This window comes from Oncorhynchus nerka, linkage group LG27 (genome assembly GCF_034236695.1).
Source record: "Oncorhynchus nerka isolate Pitt River linkage group LG27, Oner_Uvic_2.0, whole genome shotgun sequence".
In the NCBI taxonomy this organism is placed as follows: Eukaryota; Metazoa; Chordata; class Actinopteri; order Salmoniformes; family Salmonidae; genus Oncorhynchus; species Oncorhynchus nerka.
Window position 1 is genome coordinate 64,078,545 of NC_088422.1, and position 25,831 is coordinate 64,104,375.

Here is a 25,831-nt window from a genome sequence, read left to right on the forward strand (position 1 = left end):
CCCTATTGTCCTACGTGCCAAAGAAAAGCAAAAATGTGGTACTCATGAGTACTCTATATAGGGATGGGAGAATCTGTGACCAGGAACATCAAAAACCAGAAATCATAATGGATTACAATGCCACAAACGGAGGGGTGGACGATTTAGACAAGCTGGCGACTGGCTATAGCTGCAAAATAAGAACACTACGCTGGTCACTTGTGAAATTCTTCAATATCTTGGACATCTCGGAGTACAACACATTTGTCATCTGGATGGCATTGAACCCAGATTGGAACTGAGGGAAGCTACAGAGGAGAAGGCTCTTTCTCGAGACCCCAGCTTCCGCAGCCATCGTGAGGAGGATTCAGGAGGAGGATGCTGGTGCCCCATCCGCCCGACTCACAGAACCAACAACTCCAACACCCGAAGTACGTGTGAGTGATGTTGTTGCATGCGTGTGTGTTCTAGGGCATGTTCTAAGGCTGTATGTAAAATTTGTCTTCCCAATTTGTTCAATTCAAAGCAATAAAAAGCAGTTGTGATCAAAACCTTGTTTACTTTATATTTGTTCAAGATAAACATGATTTATTCCACCCATGAATTGATTATAATCGATTTTTGTTTTCTAAAATCACATTCTATCCAAAATTACTAATAGCGCTTGTATTGATAAATGTGATCTAGCAGAGGAAAATGGCAAATATTAACAATGTATGCTGCCTATATTGCTTGTAATTGATGTAAGTCAACATCTAAGTAAATTGTTATGGCTGTATTGTTTTTAAAAACACAATAATGTTGTGGTTCCATCAGACCCGCAAACATTTGGTGAATAGCAAAAACATGAACACCACACAAGTGTTAATGGTGAACTTCTACAGTATATCCACATTTCTAACTGCCGATGAAGTATATGGGATTCAAATAAATAAAGACAGGAATAAATGATCCCCCCACTCTCTTTCTGTGTAACAATATAGAAATTAATTCAAGCACAGTCAGTAATCGACAAGATCAAGTTATTTTGTTATTCATGAAGAGTCGTTACAATATCAGATAAGATTGAACTCTAATCTTTCAGCAGGATTAACCACGAGAGAAGCTGATTCTCAAAATAAATCTATCTGTTTAAGAAGATGTGAGTAAAAAAGGAAAAATTGCAATGCCTCTAAGCCTTTCTTTTGTTTGTTAACACAATGAGGGACAGACTATTATTACTATATAACACACAGTTATACAATGGAATTCAATTTAATTAATTTAATCAAGGCCTATTCATTCCATGAGAAACCTTTTTACATGAGTAGGTAACTTTCCGAGACGGAATGTTGTTGGGTTCACTCTCTTTGAAGAGAAATGAGTGGTGAGAGGGTATACATAAAGAACATCTGTTCCGTCTAATTGAAAAACATATTTGTTTAACCTCTTGAAGCTAGGGGGCACTATTTTTATGTTTGGAAAAATAATGTTCCCAAAGTAAACGGCCTATTTCTCATGACCAGATGCTAGAATATGCATATAATTGACAGATTAGGATAGAAAACACTCTAAAGTTTCCAAAACTGTCCAAATATTGTCTGTGGGTATAACAGAACTGATATTGCAGGCGAAAGCCTGAGGATAATCCAATCAGAAAGAGCCTCTTATTTTTAAACCTCTGTGTTCCTATGCGTACCTGTCCTCCATTTAAAGGGACATCAACCAGATTCCTTTTTCTGTGGATTCCCTAAGGTGTCAACAGTCTTTAGACATATATTCAGGCTTTTATTTTGAAAAATTAGCGTGAAGGATTATATTGCGTAAGTGGAGAGGTGGGGACTCTCAGAGTGAGATGGTGCGCAATTGAGTGAAGCGGCCATTGTTCCTCCTGCTGTTATGGAAAAAGCTACACAGTCGGTTGATATATTATCGAATATATATTTAAACAACTACCTGAGGAATGATTATAAAAAACGTTTGACATGTTTCTGTGGACATTATGAAGACTGTTTGGAATTTCCGTCTGCGTTGTCGTGACCGCTCTTTCCTGTGGATTTCTGAACATAACGCGACAAACAAACGTCAGTATTTTGGGTGTAAAAATCATCTTTATGGAACAAAAGGAACATTTGCTGTGTAACTGAGAGTCTCGTGAGTGAAAACATCCGAAGATTATCAAAGGTAAACGGTTAATTGATTGCTTTTCTGATTTTCGTAACCAAGCGTCCTGATGCTAAGTGTACATAATGCTATGCTAGGCTATCGATAAAATTACACAAACGCTTGGATTGCTTTCGCTGTAAAGCATAATTTCAAAACCTGAGACGACAGGGTGATTAACAAAAGGCTAAGCTATGTTTCAAAATATTGCACTTGTGATTTCATGAATATGAATATTTTCTAGTAATATTATTTGACTGTTGCTATGCTATGCTATTCAGCGGTTGCAGACAAAAATTATCCCGCTACAGGGATTGGTAGAAGTTAACATAGATTGCTGACACCCCGTGGGAAGCCATAGGAATGGCATCCAGAGAGCTCATTTTCAATATGACCTTACTCTTGCATTTCTAAGAGTATGGCTTCTCCAAAAAAAACAATTGGTTGGTTTTTCTTCAGATATTATCCTACCATATCATTTGTGTTATATTCTCCTACATTATTTTAACATTTCTTCAACGTGTTTTCTTTCCAATGGTTCCAATTATATGCATATCCTGGCTTCAGGGCCTGAGCTACAGGCAGTTTACTTTGGGCACGTCATTCAGACAGGAAGTGGAGAAAAAAGGGGCCTAGCCCTAAGATGTTTTAATTGTATATAGTTTACTTTTTTAAATAAATATATTTATTCCTTGATCTCCACGTTGTCTCCCTCTTTGTTACGGATTGCTAGCCAGTTCATGACACAAGAAGAATGGTCTAATGCCTCCCATCAAAATGAGCTGGCCCAAGCAAGCACAGGTTACACCTGAAGCATGAGGACTTGCAGAAAGTGGTTATCTTCATCAACAACTATGCAGAGGATAATGAAATAGTGTTACCAGGACAACACCCAGTACATAAACACTTTGGTGGAAAGCTGCTGCCATCCCACGTGTCAAAAGCAGCAGTGTGGTGCCTCTACAAGGAATCAATGACAACACTTGGTATGTAAAGCATAAACAACACATTTTGATTATTTAAGTGACCTACATCATGATTGGCACTACTTTTATTGATGTCCCATTATTTCTGTAGTTTCCAGAGGTATGTGTAGTTCCTGTCTTCCTTCAGGAATCTGTGGGGAAAATTGCTGCCCCACATCTCAAGCACTAAGCCCAGGACAGACCTGTGCTAGCAGTGCCAGAGGAACAACTATCAGGTCTTCAGATCTGCCATTCTGCCAGAAGCTGTTAAGTCAGCCAAGCTGAAGAAGCAAGAGCAGCATCTCCTGCTTGTTCAGAGTGAGCGGTCTGTCTACCGGAAGATGGTTGCTGACTGCAAGACCACCTGTGAAGACCTGCAGTTGTCTCTGGGGCCCCTACTGAACTAGCAAGCAAAGACATCAGGATGCATTATAGCTTTGATTTTTCTCAACAAGTGAGCAACATTTCCTCCTTTATACTGATTAATTAAGGACATACATTTTTTCAGTGTATATCTATCATCGATATTGTTATTGTTCTTGTACATACTGTGTATTATTTTATTTATATTGACACTATCTATTTCTATTTCTACTATGCAAGTAACCATATGGCTGTATCATTTTCATCTTCTGCAGAGACCCATACATGTGGCTGGGGGTTACAGCATTCCTTTCACATGACCCATCATTTTAGACAAGTGTGTCTGGGTAAGTGGCATCTAACATTTAAACAATATTTGTATCTGGACACTTTCTGTTTACCTAAATTTTTTCCTTATTGTAGGCTACTACTTTTACCACTTTTAGTCTTCATCTTTACTACACTACTCACTGTTTAGCACATGATCTTGGTTATATGTGAATCCTTAAAGAGATGGATTGGGCTGATTTAAGAGGGTGTGAACAATAATGAATAAGTGTAGACAAATGAGAGCTCTCCAGTAGATACAGTACCAAAACATTCAACGGCCATTTTCTGAAAAATGAGTTTACAAGTTTATCAACTTTCAAATAAAATCAAATAAAATCAAATGTATTTATATAGCCCTTCGTACATCAGCTGATATCTCAAAGTGCTGTACAGAAACCCAGCCTAAAACCCCAAACAGCAAACAATGCAGGTGTAAAAGCACGGTCAAAGCAGAATTACTTGCCCATTGTTCCTCAAATACAGTGTATGATATACCATTTTGTTGCTCTGAGTCTCTACATTATCCAATGTATAAAACACAATTTCAAATTTTGCTACGTAAGACCGATTTGAGCCGGTCAGTCACAAATGGGGCCTAATTAGACAATAACAATTTAGTCATTCCAGTGAGATACTAACTTGCTTGAACAAGATACTAAGGGTTTCGGGGCTTCTGGACTCATCTTTATCAAGGGTTCCAATCATTTCCCTGACTGTAGGTTTCAAAACCATTCATTGCATCAACTACCAAATAAATTGTTTCTAATTATAAGACATGTGACATGTTGATATAGGTACTTACATAGACAATTCAAGTAGGAACTATGCAAATCTCTCTTATTCCAAACATTTTAGCTACTAAAGAAAGGCAAACTCATTCAGCAATATTTATAAAAATATATTTCACAAAGTAGGAAACAATACAGGGTATCTTAGATTACATTACAGGGAGTGAATAATTAAACATACACATTTATAAGCATTAAAGCACAGTAGAAAATATGATCTGCATGTAACACTATTTCATATATATTGTTAAGTCTACTGAGAACTGCCATATACTGTATCAGTACAAATTGAGTATGCACGCAGCTGTAGTGCCATTTTAGATTCTCATGTGCAAGAGCTAACGTGCATAGACAAAACCTACCACCTCAATGAAAGCTACGGATATTATCAGTAACTATGTACATGTATTTTTTGTCTAATAATATACAGTGTAGCACAATATGCAAGAGCCTGTATTTTATTTTTATGGGTTTTGTTACCAGTGGTTCCTAAATGAAATTGAAAATTGAGGGGTCGAATATTCACATCAATTAAATTATCCCAGCTATTGTGCTTAAATGGTCACTGGTAACTCTGTATACAGAATAATGATAAACAGTATACATTTTGTATGGGTAAAAGTTCCCTTTCCATCCAATCTTTTACTTTTCAGTAATTCCTGTTCTCTGTATACTTTATTAACAGCAATATCTAAACAACAAGTTCAGCTGTGATGAAATAGCTTCAGCGGTGGAAAGAACAGTTGAGAAAAGGGATCATTCTAAACTCTCACTCACTTATAACCTGAAGCACAGAAACAAACGCAAATAAGAACAGATATATAAAAAACGAATCATACAACGATAATGAAGAATCAAGACGATCATTTTCGAAAAACATTTGAATACAATTGCATTTAATGCTTGCTTCTGTAAAAAGAAGGCCTCAAAGTTTCTACATTTCTCTTTTTTTGTCTTTCACTTTAGTCTTTTATAGGCTAATAATATTTGCAAACCACACTTGGAGCGTGTAAATACAAATAGTTGTATAAAGCAAGCTGTCTGGCTCAGACAGTTTATAAATGTGGCCACCTGGTATCAAATGATATCTAAACAAATTCATTTTAAAGCCAATATTGTAGTGGTTCTCATTTTGCTTTTTCAAATCATACATACATTCAACATTGTATTGTAGACCAAATATTGCTTTTTCTTTTAGTTTCCTATTTTATCTCTGATTATCTGGGTGGTGGGTAGAGATCTGAGATGAGGGCCACTCAGTAGTACAATTGTTCTGTGGTTGAATCTCCATGTTGTCCAAGAAGGCTGTAGAACGTCACACAATCCCTCTATTCTTTCATCAGGCAACTACCAAGAATCCAGGTCTTTATGCTTCTGCCAGTCACAGAGAATGACAAATACCCAAAATACTGCTAGACACTCCACAACGGAATCTAAATTACACTCCACAAGAATCCTAGACCTCCTAATATATTGACACTGTTAAGTTTGGCTCAACAATACAAAGCGCTTAACGTGATAGATGATGAACGCTATACTTCACTCTAAGAGTACAAAAGGTGGCCCCCTTTTTTAAACAGCTGTTTCTAAAAGCCGGCAAACCCTAGCATAATACACAAGTATGTGGACAAAATCAAAGGGTATCTGCTGATCAAAGGTCAAGTCTCCTTATCACTTTCACCCACTGAGTAGAGCTCCCCAAGTCTTCTGAAACGCGGACCCCACTCTCTGAGGTAGTCATAGTTCTGGTCTGAGTCTGAGGACGCAGTCTCGAGGGAGCTCAGAGACCCAGCAATGGAGCCCCGGCCCTCATAGCCATAGATCTGAATTGAGTCGTAGGGAGGGGCTGTGGGGTCGTTGTCCGCCTCGTGGAGTCTGACATTGATGAACTCATCCACGTCCACACCGTTAGGGCCACCACTCTGCCTTGGCATGAACTGCAGGTCTGGCTTGATATCCTTGCGGGGCAGGTAGCCATTGATTCCATCAGGGTTCTGCAGTGTGGCAATGTCGAAGGCCTCAGTGTCTTCTTCTCCACCCCCCTCATCGTCATACCGGATGATGTTCTCCCTCACATCTTCGTCATCTTTGATGATAAGTGGCTTGTTCTTGTGTCTTCTCAGCGTCACAAACAGCACCACTATAACTGCCGAAAAAGAGGACATGTCAAAGTCATGTGCTCTCACAGAGACAATGTTTGTAGATTTTTGTTACGTGTCTATTTTTCAGATGTAATCCAATTGCATTAAGTATCAGTATTATCTTACCTAAAAGTAGTATTATGCAGGCCAGAATGGCAATCAAAGCTCCCATGCTGAGGCCAATGGGTAGGACATAGGCCTCCACGTTGCATGACTGGACTATTCCCTCCCTGCTGCATCCACACACCCGGATGGTCAACGTGTTAGTGCTGCTCATTGGAGGATTTCCATTGTCAGTCACAATTATGGGCAGGAAATACATCTCCTGTTTCTGGCGCCGGAAGGTGTCATGCTTGGCTAAAATGCTGATTGAGTTGTCTGTGGAGAGAGAAAGTAGTTGTAAAAAAAAAACTAGCTTCTGCTGTGTAAGACCATGTTTTTTCGTAGTGACAAACCAAAATATTTTGCAATCCAGTAAAAAAAGAAAAAATGAAATGAGGTTGAGGTGATGACACTAGAAAACCAGCAGTTGCACTGGCTGCCAAGTGGTTTGTGGTCTCAGATTTATATTCTGTTGATGGCTTTCAGTCACCTTCCTCCTCAACATATTCCAATAGCAGAACTCTGTAAGAGATTGAACCCTATTTTGTCATACCCTTACTAAGATGTGGAAATGAAGCGACGTGAGTGTGACACTGACTTAGAAGATGGTACAAGGCAACGCTGAGCGGTGCCAGGGGCTCTTTGATGACACTTCTGTGAGCTCTGTGTTCATTATCTAGCTAATCATATCCACTCACACACATATTGTCAAACACTTTTATTCCTGTTAGAGTCTACTCAAGCCGGTGTAGTAGAAAATATGTTTCTTGTCACATGTTATCACAATAACTTCACATGAGATCACGTGATCAAATGAAAACGTGTTTTTAGAACACTTCACATGGGAAATGAATAAGGTAAGTTCAATTGTCTACCCTCTGTCTGAGCATGCATGGCAGAGAAACGTGAAACATTAGCAATAAAGCCTAAAGGAAACATGTTGTCCATCACATTGTAGCATCTTCATACCAAAAGTGTGAAAAAAATTATAATATTGATTCAACATGTGCTGAACCCTATGTGGCTCTGGTCAACAGTAGTCCAGTATACAGTAAGTCAGTAGCGCGAACCACTGCTTTTAATCAGGGCAAGGTGTCTGGTAACATGTCCGAATATAAACAATGCAGCTATTCCCTCCGCAAGGCTATTAAACAAGCTAAGCGTCAGTACAGAGACAAAGTGGAATCTCAATTCAATGGCTCAGACACAAGAGGCATGTGGCAGGGTCTACAGTCAATCACGGACTACAAGAAGAAAACCAGCCCAGTCACGGACCAGGATGTCTTGCTCCCAGGCAGACTAAATAACTTTTTTGCCCGCTTTGAGGACAATACAGTGCCACTGACACGGCCTGCAACGAAAACATGCGGTCTCTCCTTCACTGCAGCCGAGGTGAGTAAGACATTTAAACGTGTTAACCCTCGCAAGGCTGCAGGCCCAGACGGCATCCCCAGCCGCGCCCTCAGAGCATGCGCAGACCAGCTGGCCGGTGTGTTTACGGACATATTCAATCAATCCCTATACCAGTCTGCTGTTCCCACATGCTTCAAGAGGGCCACCATTGTTCCTGTTCCCAAGAAAGCTAAGGTAACTGAGCTAAACGACTACCGCCCCGTAGCACTCACTTCCGTCATCATGAAGTGCTTTGAGAGACTAGTCAAGGACCATATTACCTCCACCCTACCTGACACCCTAGACCCACTCCAATTTGCTTACCGCCCAAATAGGTCCACAGACGATGCAATCGCAACCACACTGCACACTGCCCTAACCCACCTGGACAAAAGGAATACCTATGTGAGAATGCTGTTCATCGACTACAGCTCAGCATTTAACACCGTAGTACCCTCCAAACTTGTCATCAAGCTCAAGACCCTGGGTCTCGACCCCGCCCTGTGCAACTGGGTACTGGACTTCCTGACGGGCCGCCCCCAGGTGGTGAGGGTAGGCAACAACATCTCCTCCCCGCTGATCCTCAACACGGGGGCCCCACAAGGGTGCGTTCTGAGCCCTCTCCTGTACTCCCTGTTCACCCACGACTGCGTGGCCACGCACGCCTCCAACTCAATCATCAAGTTTGCGGACGACACAACAGTGGTAGGCTTGATTACCAACAACGACGAGACGGCCTACAGGGAGGAGGTGAGGGCCCTCGGAGTGTGGTGTCAGGAAAATAACCTCACACTCAACGTCAACAAAACTAAGGAGATGATTGTGGACTTCAGGAAACAGCAGAGGAACACCCCCTATCCACATCGATGGAACAGTAGTGGAGAGGGTAGCAAGTTTTAAGTTCCTCGGCATACACATCACAGACAAACTGAATTGGTCCACTCACACTGACAGCGTCGTGAAGAAGGCGCAGCAGCGCCTCTTCAACCTCAGGAGGCTGAAGAAATTCGGCTTGTCACCAAAAGCACTCACAAACTTCTACAGATGCACAATCGAGAGCATCCTGGCGGGCTGTATCACCGCCTGGTACGGCAACTGCTCCGCCCTCAACCGTAAGGCTCTCCAGAGGGTAGTGAGGTCCGCACAACGCATCACCGGGGGCAAACTACCTGCCCTCCAGGACACCTACACCACCCGATGTTACAGGAAGGCCATAAAGATCATCAAGGACATCAACCACCCGAACCACTGCCTGTTCACCCCGCTATCATCCAGAAGGCGAGGTCAGTACAGGTGCATCAAAGCTGGTACCGAGAGACTGAAAAACAGCTTCTATCTCAAGGCCATCAGACTGTTAAACAGCCACCACTAACATTGAGTGGCTGCTGCCAACACACTGTCATTGACACTGACCCAACTCCAGCCACTTTAATAATGGGAATTGATGGGAAATGATGTAAATATATCACTAGCCACTTTAAACAATGCTACCTTATATAATGTTACTTACCCTACATTATTCATCTCATATGCATACGTATATACTGTACTCTAGATCATCGACTGCATCCTTATGTCACTAGCCACTTTAACTATGCCACTTTGTTTACTTTGTCTACATACTCATCTCATATGTATATACTGTACTCGATACCATCTACTGTATGCTGCTCTGTACCATCACTCATTCATATATCCTTATGTACATATTCCTTATCCCCTTACACTGTGTATAAGACAGTAGTTTTGGAATTGTTAGTTAGATTACTTGTTGGTTATCACTGCATTGTCGGAACTAGAAGCACAAGCATTTCGCTACCCTCGCATTAACATCTGCTAACCATGTGTATGTGACAAATAAAATTGGATTTGATTTGATTTATACAGAGAGTGTAGGAAACATTAAGAATACCTTCCTAATATTGAGTTGCACACCCTTTGCCCTCAGAACATCCTCAATGTGTCGGGGTATGGACTACAAGATGTCAAAAGCATTCCACGGGGATGCTGGTCCATGTTGACTCCAATGCATCCCACAGTCGTGTCAAGTTGGCTGGATGTCCTTTGGGTGGTGGACCATTCTTGATACACACAGGAAACTATTGAGCATGAAAAAACTCAGCAGCGTGGCAGTTCTTTACACACTCAAACACACCTGGTATCTACTGCCATACCCCATTCAAAGGCACTTCAATCTTTTGTCTTCCCTATTCACCTTCTGAATGGGACATACACACAGTCCACATCTCAATTGTCTCAAGGCTTAAAAATCCTTATTTAACCTCTCTCTTTCCCTTCATTGACACTGATTGAAGTGGATTTAACAGGTGACATCAATAAGGGATCATAGTTTTCACCTGGTCAATCTTTCTTGTTTTGTAGACTCAGCGTACGTCTGTTGGTAGAGCATTTCACTTACAACGCCAGGGTTTTGGGTTCAATTCCCACAGGAGACCAGTACAAAAAAATATAATTATGTTTGCACTCACTTTTGTAAGTCGCTTTAGATAAGAGCATCTGGTAAAATGCTGGTTCCTATCGTGTCAATCTTTAGTGCAATCAATACAGCAGTATTACATTGATCACAATATATACCTGAACGTTTCTCAGAGGTATTTTAACTTAAGACTATGAGGTTAAAGCCTAAACAGCTTGTGTGCAGTAGCATATCCTAGCTGGCTGACCCTGTTCCCTAGCCCTGGCTAACCCTATCCTCTCCACAGCCCATTCACTGCAATTAGAGTCATCATCACAAACAAACCAGCACACACAGGTTCAGAAGGTCTACTACTCTTCGCTGGAGTGGCTCTGCCTGCAGTATGCAGATGGAAATAGTCATACACGTACTGTGCTTATATTTCTCATGTCGAATACTGACAGTTCATAACAGCTAGGTGTTGACTTTAACAAGAACAGTGATTTCTTAAACTATCCCATTTTTGCTGAGAAAATGTGAACGTCAAATTTGTAAAAACCTGTCTCTACTGTTAGCGATAAGTATATATTTGGATTAGTTTGTAGCAGTTTAATTCATATCTTAATGATATCTAGATGTGAATATATTGCTTCGATGTTGCCTATGGTTTTTACATGACAAATTCCTCTAGATTCAGGAACGTATCCTATTTGTCTCCTAATACACCTGTTTCCATGGTGGCAGGTTTCCATTTAGATAAAGAGGCTGGTGCATTTAATGTCCTGATTCTATATTTTCCTTTTACTAACAACTAGACACAGCAGTTCCTCTTGCCTGCAGCTTTCGCATCAAAACAGACGGACAGAACCAGATGAAGATTCTTCGCCCCAAGCTCTTTGAAAACATTATGCAACAACATCAGGATGAGCGTGGGCTCTTCAGTGAGAGTAATGGAAAAGAGCAGGGGAGGGGGAGATAGTAGACCAGAAATCCTGCTAAACCAATCACCGTATTTAGCAAACAAATGTAGTGCCATCTGCCATGCGGCAACAGCTCTCAGGAAGTCACCCTACATTGAGCTGCAAGACTATTTGGATTCAACTAATTGACTTTCTTTCAAAATCCACTGGGGAGTAAAAGTAGCTGATGACCAGGCTATTGCGCATCTGCTAACTACTGGGTATGGTAATCCAACCAGATTTAATCTTCGATTGGACTAATATGCCGCAGGATAGAAGACATTTTTTTGTCATTCTCTCTCACGTTCTGTCCTTACCTCCATTGTTTTTTATCGTGAAATTAGGATTGTTTAGCATCTCTGGGATGAGGCGGTATTCAAAGTAGTGTCCCTGTATTGGGTCATCCTTGTCGACAGCACTGACCGTCTGTATCACCTGTGGAAACAGACAGAAAGAGAGGAGCCCAATGCCATTAGAGTGAGAGGTCATCCATTACTTTATTTTTGCCATCACAAAAAGCCTGACCGTGACATTGGCTCAGAGAAAATGAAAAATATCCTCCATTCATTCCAGGAATTTGAAATTGTTATATGTGGTGCTGTCTCATCTGGCACACTTTTGGTTCCTGGGTTCATCTATTTATCTGCCATCATAGTTCTTATCAAGCTGTATGTCTGTGATTGATTAGAAACGAAAATTCAGCTATCTTGGTCATTGGTGTTTTTTTATTTTATTGTAGTTGTCTGAATGAATAGGATTGATGTGAAGGAGAATGCAAAGCACTTGTGCAGAATTTGGCAAGAGATCCATTGTGCCATCTGGAGGAGGACATGAAAGACAACTCTGAATTATGATTCACTCTGATCAATGCTGACTGCTCTCATTTTCCCTCAGTCTCTGTGTGTTGTGTCAGGGGAGGAGTCTCAGAGAAAGGCCACACTCCTGCCTCTGTACTTTCCCATTGAAATAAATAGGCCATAATTCACCATGGGTGATCATTACTGAGGAGATGCAGGGGGAGACAACAATGACAGCCTTGATGAATGCCCCGTACCTGGCCAGGTTTGCCATTTTCACAGAGGAAAGCCTCGTATTCCGTCGCAAACTCTGGGGCGTTGTCATTTATGTCCAGCACTCGGATGGCCACGATAGCCCGTGATATCTGGCTGTGGTTTCCTGACAAACAAAACCCAACATCAGACAATGAATACAATAACATTGGATACTGTACAGCGGGAAATTAAATCCCAGGTAAATTTCATGACCCAGATACATTTTTTTTCTGTTATTTAATTTAATTCCCTAGGCTGATAAAGACAGATGAGAAGCCACATCAATCTGAGTTTTAGCTGATATCAAGAATGCAAAACAGGAGTGGTGAGGAAAGAAGAATCACATTCAAAGTGCTTTTGAAATCCCCTGAACACGCTCATGTTTTATGCATGAGGGTTAAAAAAATGCATATTAATGAATCAACGGCAGCAGAAGTCTAAAAAGATAATAAAGGGCCATTTAATTAGATTTGATTTTTATTGGGATTATTCATCGCCTGTAATTGACAGTCCCTTTTGAGATAAATTATTGTATTTAAGTTTGGTCCATAGAGCAATAGATGTCGCTCTGGCTGTTGACACCTTTCCTTTATTTGTATGTTTGTGAGACCATACTGATAGCTAACATTCAAAACAATGATGTACATGATGCATATTGTCACATAAAAAACAGAAAATGTTTTTGATATATGGTTGTGAGATACATGGTTGTGATATAAGCACCCCTTTAGCTCACTCACATAATACTGTAGTAAGTGGAGGATTCTACACTTCATTTTAAGAATGCTTCAGGACAAAATGCCCAGAGGTGAGCATAAGAGAGGAGAAAAAGAGTGGGAAACAGAGATAAACTAAAATAGACAGTTTGCTAGAAGGTGATAGATGGACAGAGTGGGGGAAAAAAAGAAGTGTCCACGTTTTCCTTGTGCTCTATTAATGTGACTTTCACTCCACCACATCAAGCATTGACATCTGATTAGTCAGATGTCAACTGGTGCAAGCAGCAGAACGCCACACCGTTTGGGTGGCAAATGACAACGGAATTGGACTGGGAATGCAATTCTTCCTCTTCACGCCAGAGAGGATTCCTGCTTGCCTCCAATCCACAAAGAATAGTAAACAGACATATTTATTTTGGTAAATTTCTATTAAGTGTGTTCAGTGATGCTGCTGTCTTGAGTCACAGTCAGTTTAGCAAAAGTCATGAAAAGCACAGGGAGATGTATAAGACCAGGCTTGACAAAGCTAGCATGAATATCAACAGAGACACATTGCATTTACAATAACATGCCACGAATGTATGCTCTACAGCATTTTTTTTTTTATGGTTGTGGCAATTAGTGTGTTTCACTTTGATTATGAAAGGTGAGGGAGAGCAAGTTACAAGTATTGTACATTTCTCATTCAATAGCTTCAAGGTGTACATGACATTTTATCGCAACATACAGTCCCCCTGAAACAATCTGTATGCAAATATAGTTTTACACATGGTTTGAGTTGTTTGTAGTACTACCTCAAATATGTTGTATAGTCAGTCAGTTTCCTGGATCACAGATGTTGCTGTATCTGTAATGGAAGCTGGCATTGGTGCATACAACGTCGGTATTTGTCTTTACAACTGTTTGTTTGATACTTCTTCAAATGTACTCGCACTTCCACAAATTGACTACTGAGCTGTTTAATTCAATCAAAATTCTGCAGATTAACATATTTTCCACCCCTGTGAATTCAAACTCTAATTATTTGTACCACACTACGGCCATTAACATCAGATAGGTTACAAGTGCGAGACTATTTTATCGAGGATTATGAAAGCCAGTCAGTCTTTTGTTGGAGGCAGCAATGAAGTTGTTCAAACTGTGTTAGTAAACAGATCTGAATGTTCACAAGCAGCTGTCTTCCCCCTGAGTTTACACTTGTCCTTCATCATTGCACTGATTTGAAAAGGAAATTGAATTTAGTTAATTATGTAGTAGACCACAAACAGCGTTTAGAAATATCTATTGGAAATGTTACTTACTGATTTCAGTGGCTGTTACTGTGATGTTGTGCCACATATCTGTCTCTCGGTCCAGCGGTTTGGCCAACGTTATTTTCCCATCATCTACATTAATATTGAACTGCCTCTCCAGATCGGTGTGGCGATCAATAAAGTACCTACAAAAAAAGAGTAAATCATGAGAAGTTCTACATGCAGCACACAACTAACCGTTCTCGATAATCCCTTGGGTGCACTGACGAATGGAGACGTATCCATCAAGAGGTTCCTGTGGATGAATGTATGGGAAAAACAGTAGGAATTCAATTATCAACAAAGGATTAATTACAGGCCTCAGATTAGCAAGAGAAGACATTAAAGCACAATACGGTTTAGGAGGCTCTTTAAAAACTAAAGTGGACGTGAGTCTGGTTTGGTCTCCAAACAGTGGCTCCTTAATGTTCCCCTCCCTACAAATAGGTAATTTACTGTTGTTTTATTTCTTTACTTACCCACACACACACATACTTTTTTTCTCTCCGCACTATTGGTTAGAGCCTGTAAGTCAGCATTTCACTGTAATGTCTACACCTGTTGTATTCGGCGCACGTGACAAATAAACTTTTATTTAAATTTTTTTGATTAGTGAAGTCTGCAGGGCCCAGCAGGATCAGCACCATCATCCTTCTTTACATTCTCTCCTTTCCTTTTGACTTTACCTTGACCTCGTTTGAAAACTTCACAGGGTTCAATCTAAGGAGCGGTGGGAAAGTCACAAGGTAGAAGGGATACAATGTAAAGTTGCATTTAAATTCAAATCCAAATCGACCATCCTCGTTTACTCTGATGTCCCTGTACTGTGGATTGAAGCAAGACGGAAGGAGCACTTCAAGGGCAACAACCTTATATATAATTCAACAACCTCACCAATAGCAACAACATGATGAAACATTGACCATTAAAAAAGCCTCAAGTTAATATTTATATGGATTTCTAAAATCATTGTAACTTTAGACCTGGATTTGTCACAATGCATTGTGTGGTGCCAATTCCTCAAACGCTTTCAGAAAGCACATCGACTTTGTGCATGACACAAGTAATTTTTCCAACAATTGTTTAAAGACAGATTATTTCACTTATAATTCACTGTATCACAACTCCAGTGGGTCAGAACTTTATATACACTAAGTTGACTGTGCCTTTCAACAGCTTGGAAAATTCCAGAAAATGATGTCATGGCTTTAGAAGCTTCTGATAGGCTAATTGACATAATTTGAGTCAATTGAGGATGTATTTCAAGGCCTAACTTCAAACTCAGTGCCTCTTTGCTTGACATCATGGGAAAATCAAATGATATCAACCAAGACCTCAGAAAAAAGTCTGGTTCATCCTTGGGAGCAATTTCCAAATACCTGAAGGTACCACATTCATCTGTACAAACAATTGTACGCAAGTATAAACAATATGGGACCACACAGCCGTCATACCGCTCAGGAAGGAGATGCATCCTGTCTCCTAGAGATTAAAGTATGTTGGTGCGAAAAGTGCAAATATATCCCAGAACAACAGCAAAGGACCTTGTAAAGATTCTGGAGGAAATAGATACAAAAGTATCTATATCCACAGTAAAATGAGTCCTATATTGCCATAACCTGAAAGGCCGCTCAGCAAGGAAGAAGCCACTGCTCCAAAACCGCCATAAAAAAAGCCAGACTACGGTTTGCAACTGCACATGGGGACAAAGATCATACTTTTAGAAAAATGTCCTCTGGTCTGATGAAACAAAAATATAACTGTTTGTCCATAATGAGGAGGAAAAGGGGGAGGCTTGCAAGCCAAAGAAAACCATCCCAACCGTGAAGCACGGGGGTGGCAGCATCATGTTGTGGGGGTGCTTTGCTGCAGGAGGGACTGGGGCTTTTCACAAAATAAATGGCATCATGAGCACTATGCCAAACTTCACCCAACTTATTGTGGCAAGCTTGTGGAGGGCTTCCCGAAACATTTGAAGCAAGTTAAACAATTTAAAGGCAATGCTTCAAAATACCAATTGAGTGTAATGTAAACTTCTGACCCACTGGGAATGTGATGAAAGAAATAAAAGCTGAAATAAATCATTCTCTCCACTATTATTCTGACATTTCACATTCTTAAAATAAAGTGGTGATCCTAACTGACCTAATGCAGATCATTTTTACTAGTATTAAATGTCAGGAATTGTGAAAAACTGAGTTTGAATGTATTTGGCTAAGGTTAATATGAACTTCCAACTTCAACTGTATATGTCTTAAGCTAAAGTGTACATCACTCATTGAATACGGCCGGTGCCGGTAAACTTCTGCAAAGAAGCGAAATGCAATTGTTGCCAGCATAGCTGGTTAGGCTGTTTTCATGTTATCCACAGGTAAACAAATCATCGGCCAGAGCTTCAAGTGTGTGCTCTGCACACTCTGAGGGTGAAAAAAGATGGGAGGGGCTCAAGCTTAAGAGGATGTGAACGATGCTGAATGGGTGTAGACAAATAGCTCTTCACCAGATACCAAAACATTCAAAGGCCATTTTCTGAAAAGTGAGTTAAGAAGTTTATCAACTTTCAAAGCAGAATTACTGTCCCATTGTTCCTCAAAAATGCAGTATGATATACCATTTTATAGCTCTGAGTCTCTACCTTTATCGAATGTAAAAATAAAATTAAAACACAATTTGAAATGTTGCTATATAAGACAGAATCCAGGTGGTGAGTCACATATGCATGTGCATGCATGCATTCATTATTTGAATGCACTCAATGACACACAGAACATACATGTATATTCCTTTAAACTAAATGCCCCTCCCTGTAAACATAGCCTCTCTCAAAGCAAGTCAAAAGTTTGGCCATTGCCTTGCTTTTTCAGTAATCTAATCACCCTCCCAACCCCATCTCCCTTTACACACGACCTTGGGTCTCATCCTACTTCACTGTGGAACTGCTCATCCCTATCAGCACAGACCTGTTGACAGACCCATGTATTTTCTGCATGAGAAATAGGGGAGAAAAAAAACAACAATGACCAAATAATAATAATAATGAAAACAACGAGCTAACACAAAATGAAATAAATAAGCCATTGCCCTAGATTCCAACTGTGGGAGACGTATTGAGCCATGACACTTTTATTTTTTACTTTTATGAAATGGTGTAAATCCTCAGACGACAGGCGGGAGGTCCAGGAGGACTCCTCTACAGACGCAGAGCACTTTCAAGACAGGCAGACAGCCCAAACCACCTGGGAGAAGTCTCCAGGAGAAGGAGTGGATTCCAGGCAGGCTTTGACAGCTTCACGTGGAGGGAGACCGACCCTGAAATGTTCTGCCACGTGTCAATCAAACTGACAATGTGATGTGAAAAGAATTAAAGCAAATACAATTATCAGATGTTCCTTGCAAGAGATGGGTGCTGACTGTCAAAGGTGTGAGGATGTGTTTGGGAGCGGACCACTGGATGTGAATAATACAATGCCGGGAAAGGACGATGCAAATTAGCACCTGATACTTTTCACTCCTTCAATACCTGACTCAAATTACATTGGGCAGCCCTCCCCTAAACACATCTTTCTCATTCAATCACATGACATTTATAACTTTTACATACTGTCTTAATATTATTTTACGTTTGAACACTTTGTAAGCTACATTTACTAAGCTGTTCTCCGGGTCACAAACAGGAATGTTATAAGAGATAGTTAAAATGTGCTGGTTATAAGCCATAAAGCCAGTAATATGTGTGAGTGTGAGACAGAGAACAAATGTATGACATTTCTGTCTTATATAAGGTCAGTAATTCTATTGGGAGGATCACAGATGTAGAACTAATTTCGCTGGCCTCCGCATGCTAACCAGCTCTTTGTAAGGACAGATGTATTCCTGTTTTCCCTGAACATGTCCTGAACTTGTTTCTCGACAAGAAAGTCTACTTGACATTAAATTTACATTCATTTTACATAATCTCTTTTACATGACTCCTTGTATTAACATTTGCAACATGTCAGCTGTCAAGGTAAGTAAATGATGTAGCGGGGCCTGAAGAAAGGCTGACAAGCTTACACAGTCACCTGACAGACCTGGCTCTCATTACCCATAAACTTTTGTAGTCCTATGATCCTCTTCTAAACCCTCAGTGCTGTGTGCATGTCCCACTCAACTCCACCAATGTACAAATGTTTCTCTACATGGTGTTTTGAGCAACTACCTAGGTTAGCCATAATGTATTATTAAAAGGCATCATCAATACCAGGTACTGTAATGAGACCCTTGATTGGCTCTTACTTTAGCCTTCAAAGCAATAGTGTCCATGTAACGCCCAAGGTCTGGAGCATAATGATCAGTCAAGAGTAAAATCATATTCACAGAGTATGGGAGGACGCTGAAGGAATTGTGTTGCATTTTATGAAGTCCACCTGAAACATTGGTTGAATGCATAAAGTATAGCTTGAGGGTTGAGGTCTAAGTGAGGAACCAGGCCTTGAGTCATCCTGGTCAGACTGAGAGACTGTGAGTCATTTCGGTGTGAGAGTGTTTTACTCACAACCTGGATTCAGGGGTAGACGTAACATAGTAAATGTAAATCTGTCTCCCTCCATTCAGTATGATATGTTACATTTCATATGGTGTAAATTTGTGGATGTCCCATCATCTATTTCGTATTATAGAATCCGAATGACAATTTGTATGATATGTTACGAATCGCAATTCGTACAAATGTTAATATTTTGCAAAACTTTATGATATGTTACCAATACTAATTTATTGTGGCTAATGTTTGATTGGTGGCTAGGTTGTTAATGCTAACGTTAGCTTGGAGGATAATGTTAGCTAGGCTAGGAGTTGGGGTTAAGATTAGGGTTTAGGTTAGGAATTAGGTTAAACGGTTAAGGTTATGATAATGGGAAGGGGAATGGTTAGCTAACATGCTAGTAGTTGCAAATTAGCTAAAAAGTAATAAGTAGTTGCAAAGTTGCTAATTAGCTAAAATGCTAAACTTGTCCGTGATGAGATTCAAATATGCAACCTTCAGGTTGCTAGACGTTCGCATCTACCTGGTTTCGTCTAGTCTATGAGATCAGGCTCAGGCTAAGGTTATCTAAGGCTAACAATGTTCAGCCTATTACCTCTACGATGGTCACAACACTGCTTATTATCACTCCATAGACAGGCAATTCTATCCAAAGCATTGTATGTCAAGGACAACGTTTGTCTGGGCATCCTCTGCCTGGTGGTACCTTACAATGAGAATGTAACACTTTGTGGCAACATACAAAGACAGTATGCTAATTACAACATGATAAAAACAGGATGAGACTTCCATTGGTTGTCTCTTCATGGGGTCTCTGAGAGACAGTACTACGATGACACATTACCGCACATTCAAAATTACACATAAAATAATGTAAATAGATCACTTTAAAATGATAGAATCTCAAGGAGATAAAATAGAAGACTTTACAGAATAGAAGTGACATAAAAGCAATTTAATAAATTTAACTGTCAATGGTAATATTGTATGCCATGTTATGTGTGGTGAAAAGCACTTGACATACTTGACATACAGGTACATTATAGATCTGACACATGAAAACCTACAGGGAAAATGTCTTGACTTTTGGTCGAAATAAAACTGAAATTGTGAAAATGATGATAATGCCCTTTTAGTGCTCTTGAGCAACAACAAAAACCTGCCTACAATTGTATTTGCATATGTATCCTCGTACTTTGTATGTAGGGTAGGTTCTAGAGCAGGGATGGGCAATGTTGATGGGGTTTGGGGCACTAGTGTAAGAGCTGTTTGAAAAGATCACCTGAAATTTCAATCTATTTTGGTCAGATGAAGTTTTGGCCTGCCTGGTGACATCACCAGTTATGCCTGGTGACATAAATCAGATAATAGACCAATAAGAAAGAGAATTCCAAACCCCTCTGCCAATAAAATATAGTTTTCAGTCCCCCCCCCTACTCAGACCACTCCCAGACAGTCCTTGCAAAATTATTTTTGGAGAAACTGCTATGTCTGACCAATTTAATTTAAAACAATCACAGTAAGGTGCTTCATTGTTACCAATAAACACTTTGATATTGAGATGAAAACTGCTGCATTGGACTTTAACTGAATCCCTACAAATGGAAGGCAAGTTCCCCATCCCTGCTCTAGAGTCTATACTCATCATGGGTCTCCAACAGGTTGATGACGAGCTACCAGTATCTCTCAGCCCACCCATGAGTAGCTCGCAATTCATTGCTCAACTGAGGGAACTTACAGGTAATTGTATGTGTGGGGTACAGAGATGAGGTAGTCATTCAAAAATGAAATACAGAACTCATTCAAAAATGACTACTGCACATAGAGTGAGTCCATGCAACATATTATGTGACTTGTTATTAAGCCGATTTGTGACTCATTTCAGGAAACTAGGCGTATGTTGCACATCACTACTTCACAGGAGCGGCATTTGAATGTAAACATACATTTTTTTATCAAAATGCATTTTTGGCAGAAATGTCTTCTGGAACATGTGAACTTTGATGTGCCTTAATAACTAACTTGGATTCCATCCATAAATAGGAATAAAATAGTTAAATTACGAGCCAAGTTGGTTTAGCCATGGAAAAAGTCTGGGACCTTCCGGCTAGCCATGATTGGCTGAGATAATGGATGGGCTGGACATGCCGAGAGATGAGTTTGGATAGGTCTGCCATGTAGCATGCTTCTGTCTATAACGTGAGCTGTTCAGTATGTGTTGACAGTCTTTTCTACCACGCCGTTTTTGAAAGATAAAATGTTAGCCATCAAGAACTACAAAAATGTTGCTACTTTTCTCAACAACTTTGACGCCCTGAATTTAGCAGGCGCGATCGACAGATCAGTTGGAAAAAGTGATGGGCAACTTTATGCACACGCCACGGTCAGTGTGACCCTGAGTGACTTGATACAACGCTGGCCAAACAAGATGTAGCTACAAACAAAACAGTTAAATGGTTCCAGTCTGCCGTGAAGCATTCATCCATGTATACGGGTAAGGGTCTAGCTACATTTTCAGATATAAGGTTCAGAAAGTCATTTTTATTGCAAGTTAAAGCTAGCAAACGTTAGCTTGCTGGCTTGCTAGCTGACGTTACGTGTATGATCTGTGTAGTAATATTATTTTAATCAGAAATCAATGTGCATTGCTAGTTATAGCCTAATGTTTGCTAGCTAATATTGAATCTAGTTTGTTAGCTTTAGCTACCTGCAGATTCATACTACAGCTATTACAATATTTGTATTGTATAAATTGGGATTATTTCGGTTCATTGTTTAGCTAGCTAGCTAGGTAGCTAGCTACATGTCTAAACGAAAGACCCCACTTCGGCCCGAATATTACATGACCCATCAAATTAGCCAGGTGTGTCTGGAGGTGATTACAGCCATCTATTATATTTCATGTACATGTGTACATGTTTAGACAATAGTGACCCATCCACTTAGCTAGATGTGGCATGGGGGTGTTTATAGCATTTCCAACCCATGACCCATCAATTTAGACAATTGTGTCAGGAAAGTGTCATCTAACAATTCTAAAATATTTATAAAAATAATAAAAAATTCTGGACACATTCTGTTTTTGATATTGCTACTATGCAAGTAACCACTTCACTATACCGTTTACACCTTCTGTATCTTGTGCATGTGACAAATAAGCATAGACTTTTTTTTGACATAGGGTGTGTTTACCACATGGCCTCACATGTGAATCCTTAAAAATATGGGTGGGGCTAATGCTTAAGAGGGTGTGAACGATGCTGAATGGTGTCGACAAAGAGGAGCTCTTCAGTAGGTGAACCAAAAATATTCAAGGGCCATTTTCTCAAAAGTGGGTTTATCAACTTTCAAAGCATAATTACTTTCCCATTGTTGATTAACTGCTGTGTATGATATACTACTTGTATCCAATGTAAAAAAATTAAAAACACCATTTCAAATGTTGCTACATAAGACCAAATCGAGGCGGTCATTCACATTTTTACTCCTGAAACTCCTTATTTAGGCTTGCCATAACAAAGGGGTTAAATACTTACTCAAGACATTTTAACTTTTCATTTTTAATTAATTTGTTAACATTTCAAAAAACATAATTCCACTTTGACATTATGTATTATGTATGTATTAAATAGTGTGTGTAGGCCAGTGACACAAAATCTAAATGTAATTAATTTTACATTCGGGCTGTACCACAACAAAATGTGGAAAAAGTCAAGGGGTATGAATACTTTCTAAAGGCGTTGAAGCCACAATTGGCTTGAAAAGCCAAACGTAACACAATATCTGCCTATTTATATCCATTAATATTGCCCCTGTAAGTCTGTTAGCCATAATGATATCTGTCTTCTGGGTAGACAGAAAGAATTTCCCAAAAACCTTCTCAGTAAAATGTTGACGACAAAGTAGGCTAACCTGGCAGAATTATATCAAGATTATTTGTATCAATCTCATGTCATGACATAATGCAGCAGCAAAAACATCGCTTAGACCAGCACATTCCTCTTTCTAAAGGTGTATGACACTCAAAAAATATATTTAAGCATCGACATGAACTCCCAACATCCAATTTCATTGTATCTCTATGAGTAATTCAAAAATGTTGAGAGAAAAACTGAAAAAAAATCCCAAACCAGCTAAATTAAAAGTGAGAAAATGTATGATTAGATCGCGACATGTTTCATAATTTAAAAGTAGCTCTCATGCTTGAAAAGGTCGGAGGCCCCTGGTCTAGGCGATCCTATCTGCCAATCAGGGCTGTGTATGTACATATATTAGCATTTGTGTCAAGAAGACATGATCAGACTGAACATTTCAATGGCCGCTCAGGGGAAAAAATGATAAATATTTTGGAAATTATTTTCATGAAATAAACACACACAGTGATTTATTAGACATACAGTGATGAATAATAATTTTAAAAAGACTGCATGGGGCTTTAAAGGTACATTCCATCTTGCTGTGGAGCAAATTATCAGTATTGGGAAACAACACAAGATGGCAGGAACATCTCAAGCTGTGTAAGAGCCATTCCCTTCCCCTCCTTAACAGCCTTTACTGTTGAATGCCTTCATTGACATTGGCAGACATGGGAAGCAATGTGACATTAACCACTTACGTACAGAAAATCACTACTTTCCTCTGGCTCCAAACTCTTACAGCCTCCAAGTAGGTTCCGTAAAGCGTCCTCTAACTCTGATTGCTTGAAAGCTTTCGGACAGCCTTACAAACACTGGCATAATATCCTACAGCCTCAATTCACTTATCGAAATGTGTAATCTTATCCACAAAATATTAAATACATGAAGTGCTCTTTCATTCAAAACAGAAAACAAGGAATTAGAAATAAACATCAAAAAGTATATTTTCAAATGAGAAAGTCCAGATTGAAAAAACAACCTAATACATCATTACACAGAAAAAATGTGATTCCTAATTGCCAGTCTGAGGTGTCAATATAGTACAATATAGTACGTTTATGACAATTATTTGAATCAATTGGACAGACATGTTCACATACAAATGAAATAGGGCAGTGCTTATCACACATAGATCAGCAGAATAATATATACCACATATCTACACACTACACACATCAATAAATACGCACACGCAGCACAGTGATAATGAAAAACTTTGTGAAAGTGCAACATAAAAGAACATTGGGGTCACAGAAGAAGAAAAAAAAGAAGGAATAGGAAAGAGACACCCAAACATGAGAACAGGTTACATTATATTGGTATGCCTATTTTTTTTTAAATGATGAAGATGGAACCAGGTTGAATTCCCCTGCTTTGGCAATAGCCAATAAATGATTCCCAGCTCACACTCTGTTCACCATGAAATTACACAACCTGTTGAGTGTTGTCCGGGGAAAGCGGCAAGTCACTGGAGAATTAATGAAATGACGTAGTGGATGGAGAGAAATTGCCTGTATAACCTATACAAGGTGCCCTTGTGAAATGTCTAAGAATAAGTCACACAACTGAAACGCAGCAGACAAAGTCACCACTAAGAGAAGTCTACCTGTGCTGTTCTTTCAAGTTTACTACATTGTGGTCCTAAGAAAACAAGGGCAGCCATCGGCTCACATTTCAACTCCAAAGGAACATGCACAGTGGCAAGACTATATTTTAAAAATATATATGTGATTCCATGGCACACTGCACTCCTTATATGGGTGGGTAAACAATAAAGTAAACAAGTGTTTGGTGAAATGAGGTTGTGAATATCATCTTGTTTCTTACCTGACTAGACTGCCAGTGACATCAGGATCGCGGGCTGTGACTGTTCCTATAACCGTGTTGATGGGGGCATTCTCGTCCACCTGCAGGACAAATGTGGGCTTGGAGAAGACAGGGGGTTCATCTGAATCTTCCACTGCAATCTTCACCGTGGCTGTATCTTTGAAGGGGGCACCACTGTTGGGATCAAATCGAATGTTGGCCGCCTCCACCTTCAGTGTATATGACTTTTTAGTCTCGAAGTTCAGGGGCTGTGGAAAATGACAGAAACAAATACCTTTCACTGATGTCCAAAGCAGCAAGAAAAAAAATGCACCTGATGTGGATGGAGAAGAACTTTCGGAGTTGAAATGTAATAGTGTGATCTCTGATCCTGTCAAAAACATTTAAGGAAATAATCCAAGCACAGGGTGGAACAACATTTGTAATTATTAGCAATAACCACAATCTCACCTCAAGTAATCCATGTGTTACCACATCTGCTCTAGGATAGAATAAGGCTGTAAATAAGATTAATCTAATCTGGTATCACACCAATCTGGTTCAAATGTGTTAGGAAATCATTAAAATAATGTTATTTGTAGGTTTGTGCTACCTGAAAATATAATTTTGTTGGTAGTGCACGATAACACTGTTACAAAATTATTGCCGGCAATAATTTGAAGGATAGCAATTATTGATGCATTATCATCACATGAATAGAAGTGGATGTGTATTCAGGAATTCTAACATAATAATGACATTTCCTAGGGGGAATTGCATACCTATGAGTGCTTCTGTGGCAAGAAACGTACCCCTGAAATTACAGATGGTCTCTTTCCTATTTCACAAGGACATTGAGAACCAATGTCCACTACTTTTTTACACATCATTGAATATTTGCAACATGTAAAAACACCACAATTGAACTCTCTGGTGTCTTAGCAGC

General features: G+C 39.7%; 1 protein-coding gene across 1 annotated transcript in view; it reads right to left on the reverse strand.

The window, feature by feature from the left end:
* Nucleotides 1-4,670: 4,670 nt before the first annotated feature.
* cdh8 (cadherin 8) overlaps nucleotides 4,671-25,831 on the reverse strand; it is a 78,862-nt gene continuing 57,701 nt past the window's right edge. The window contains exons 6-11 of the mRNA XM_029638959.2: nucleotides 24,907-25,154; nucleotides 14,650-14,786; nucleotides 12,632-12,753; nucleotides 11,895-12,012; nucleotides 6,835-7,086; nucleotides 4,671-6,713 (exon numbers count right to left, since the gene is read on the reverse strand). Of these exons, the coding sequence (XP_029494819.2) occupies nucleotides 6,226-6,713; nucleotides 6,835-7,086; nucleotides 11,895-12,012; nucleotides 12,632-12,753; nucleotides 14,650-14,786; nucleotides 24,907-25,154 (1,365 nt within the window). The 3' untranslated portion in view covers nucleotides 4,671-6,225. The remainder of the gene's footprint in view (nucleotides 6,714-6,834; nucleotides 7,087-11,894; nucleotides 12,013-12,631; nucleotides 12,754-14,649; nucleotides 14,787-24,906; nucleotides 25,155-25,831) is intronic.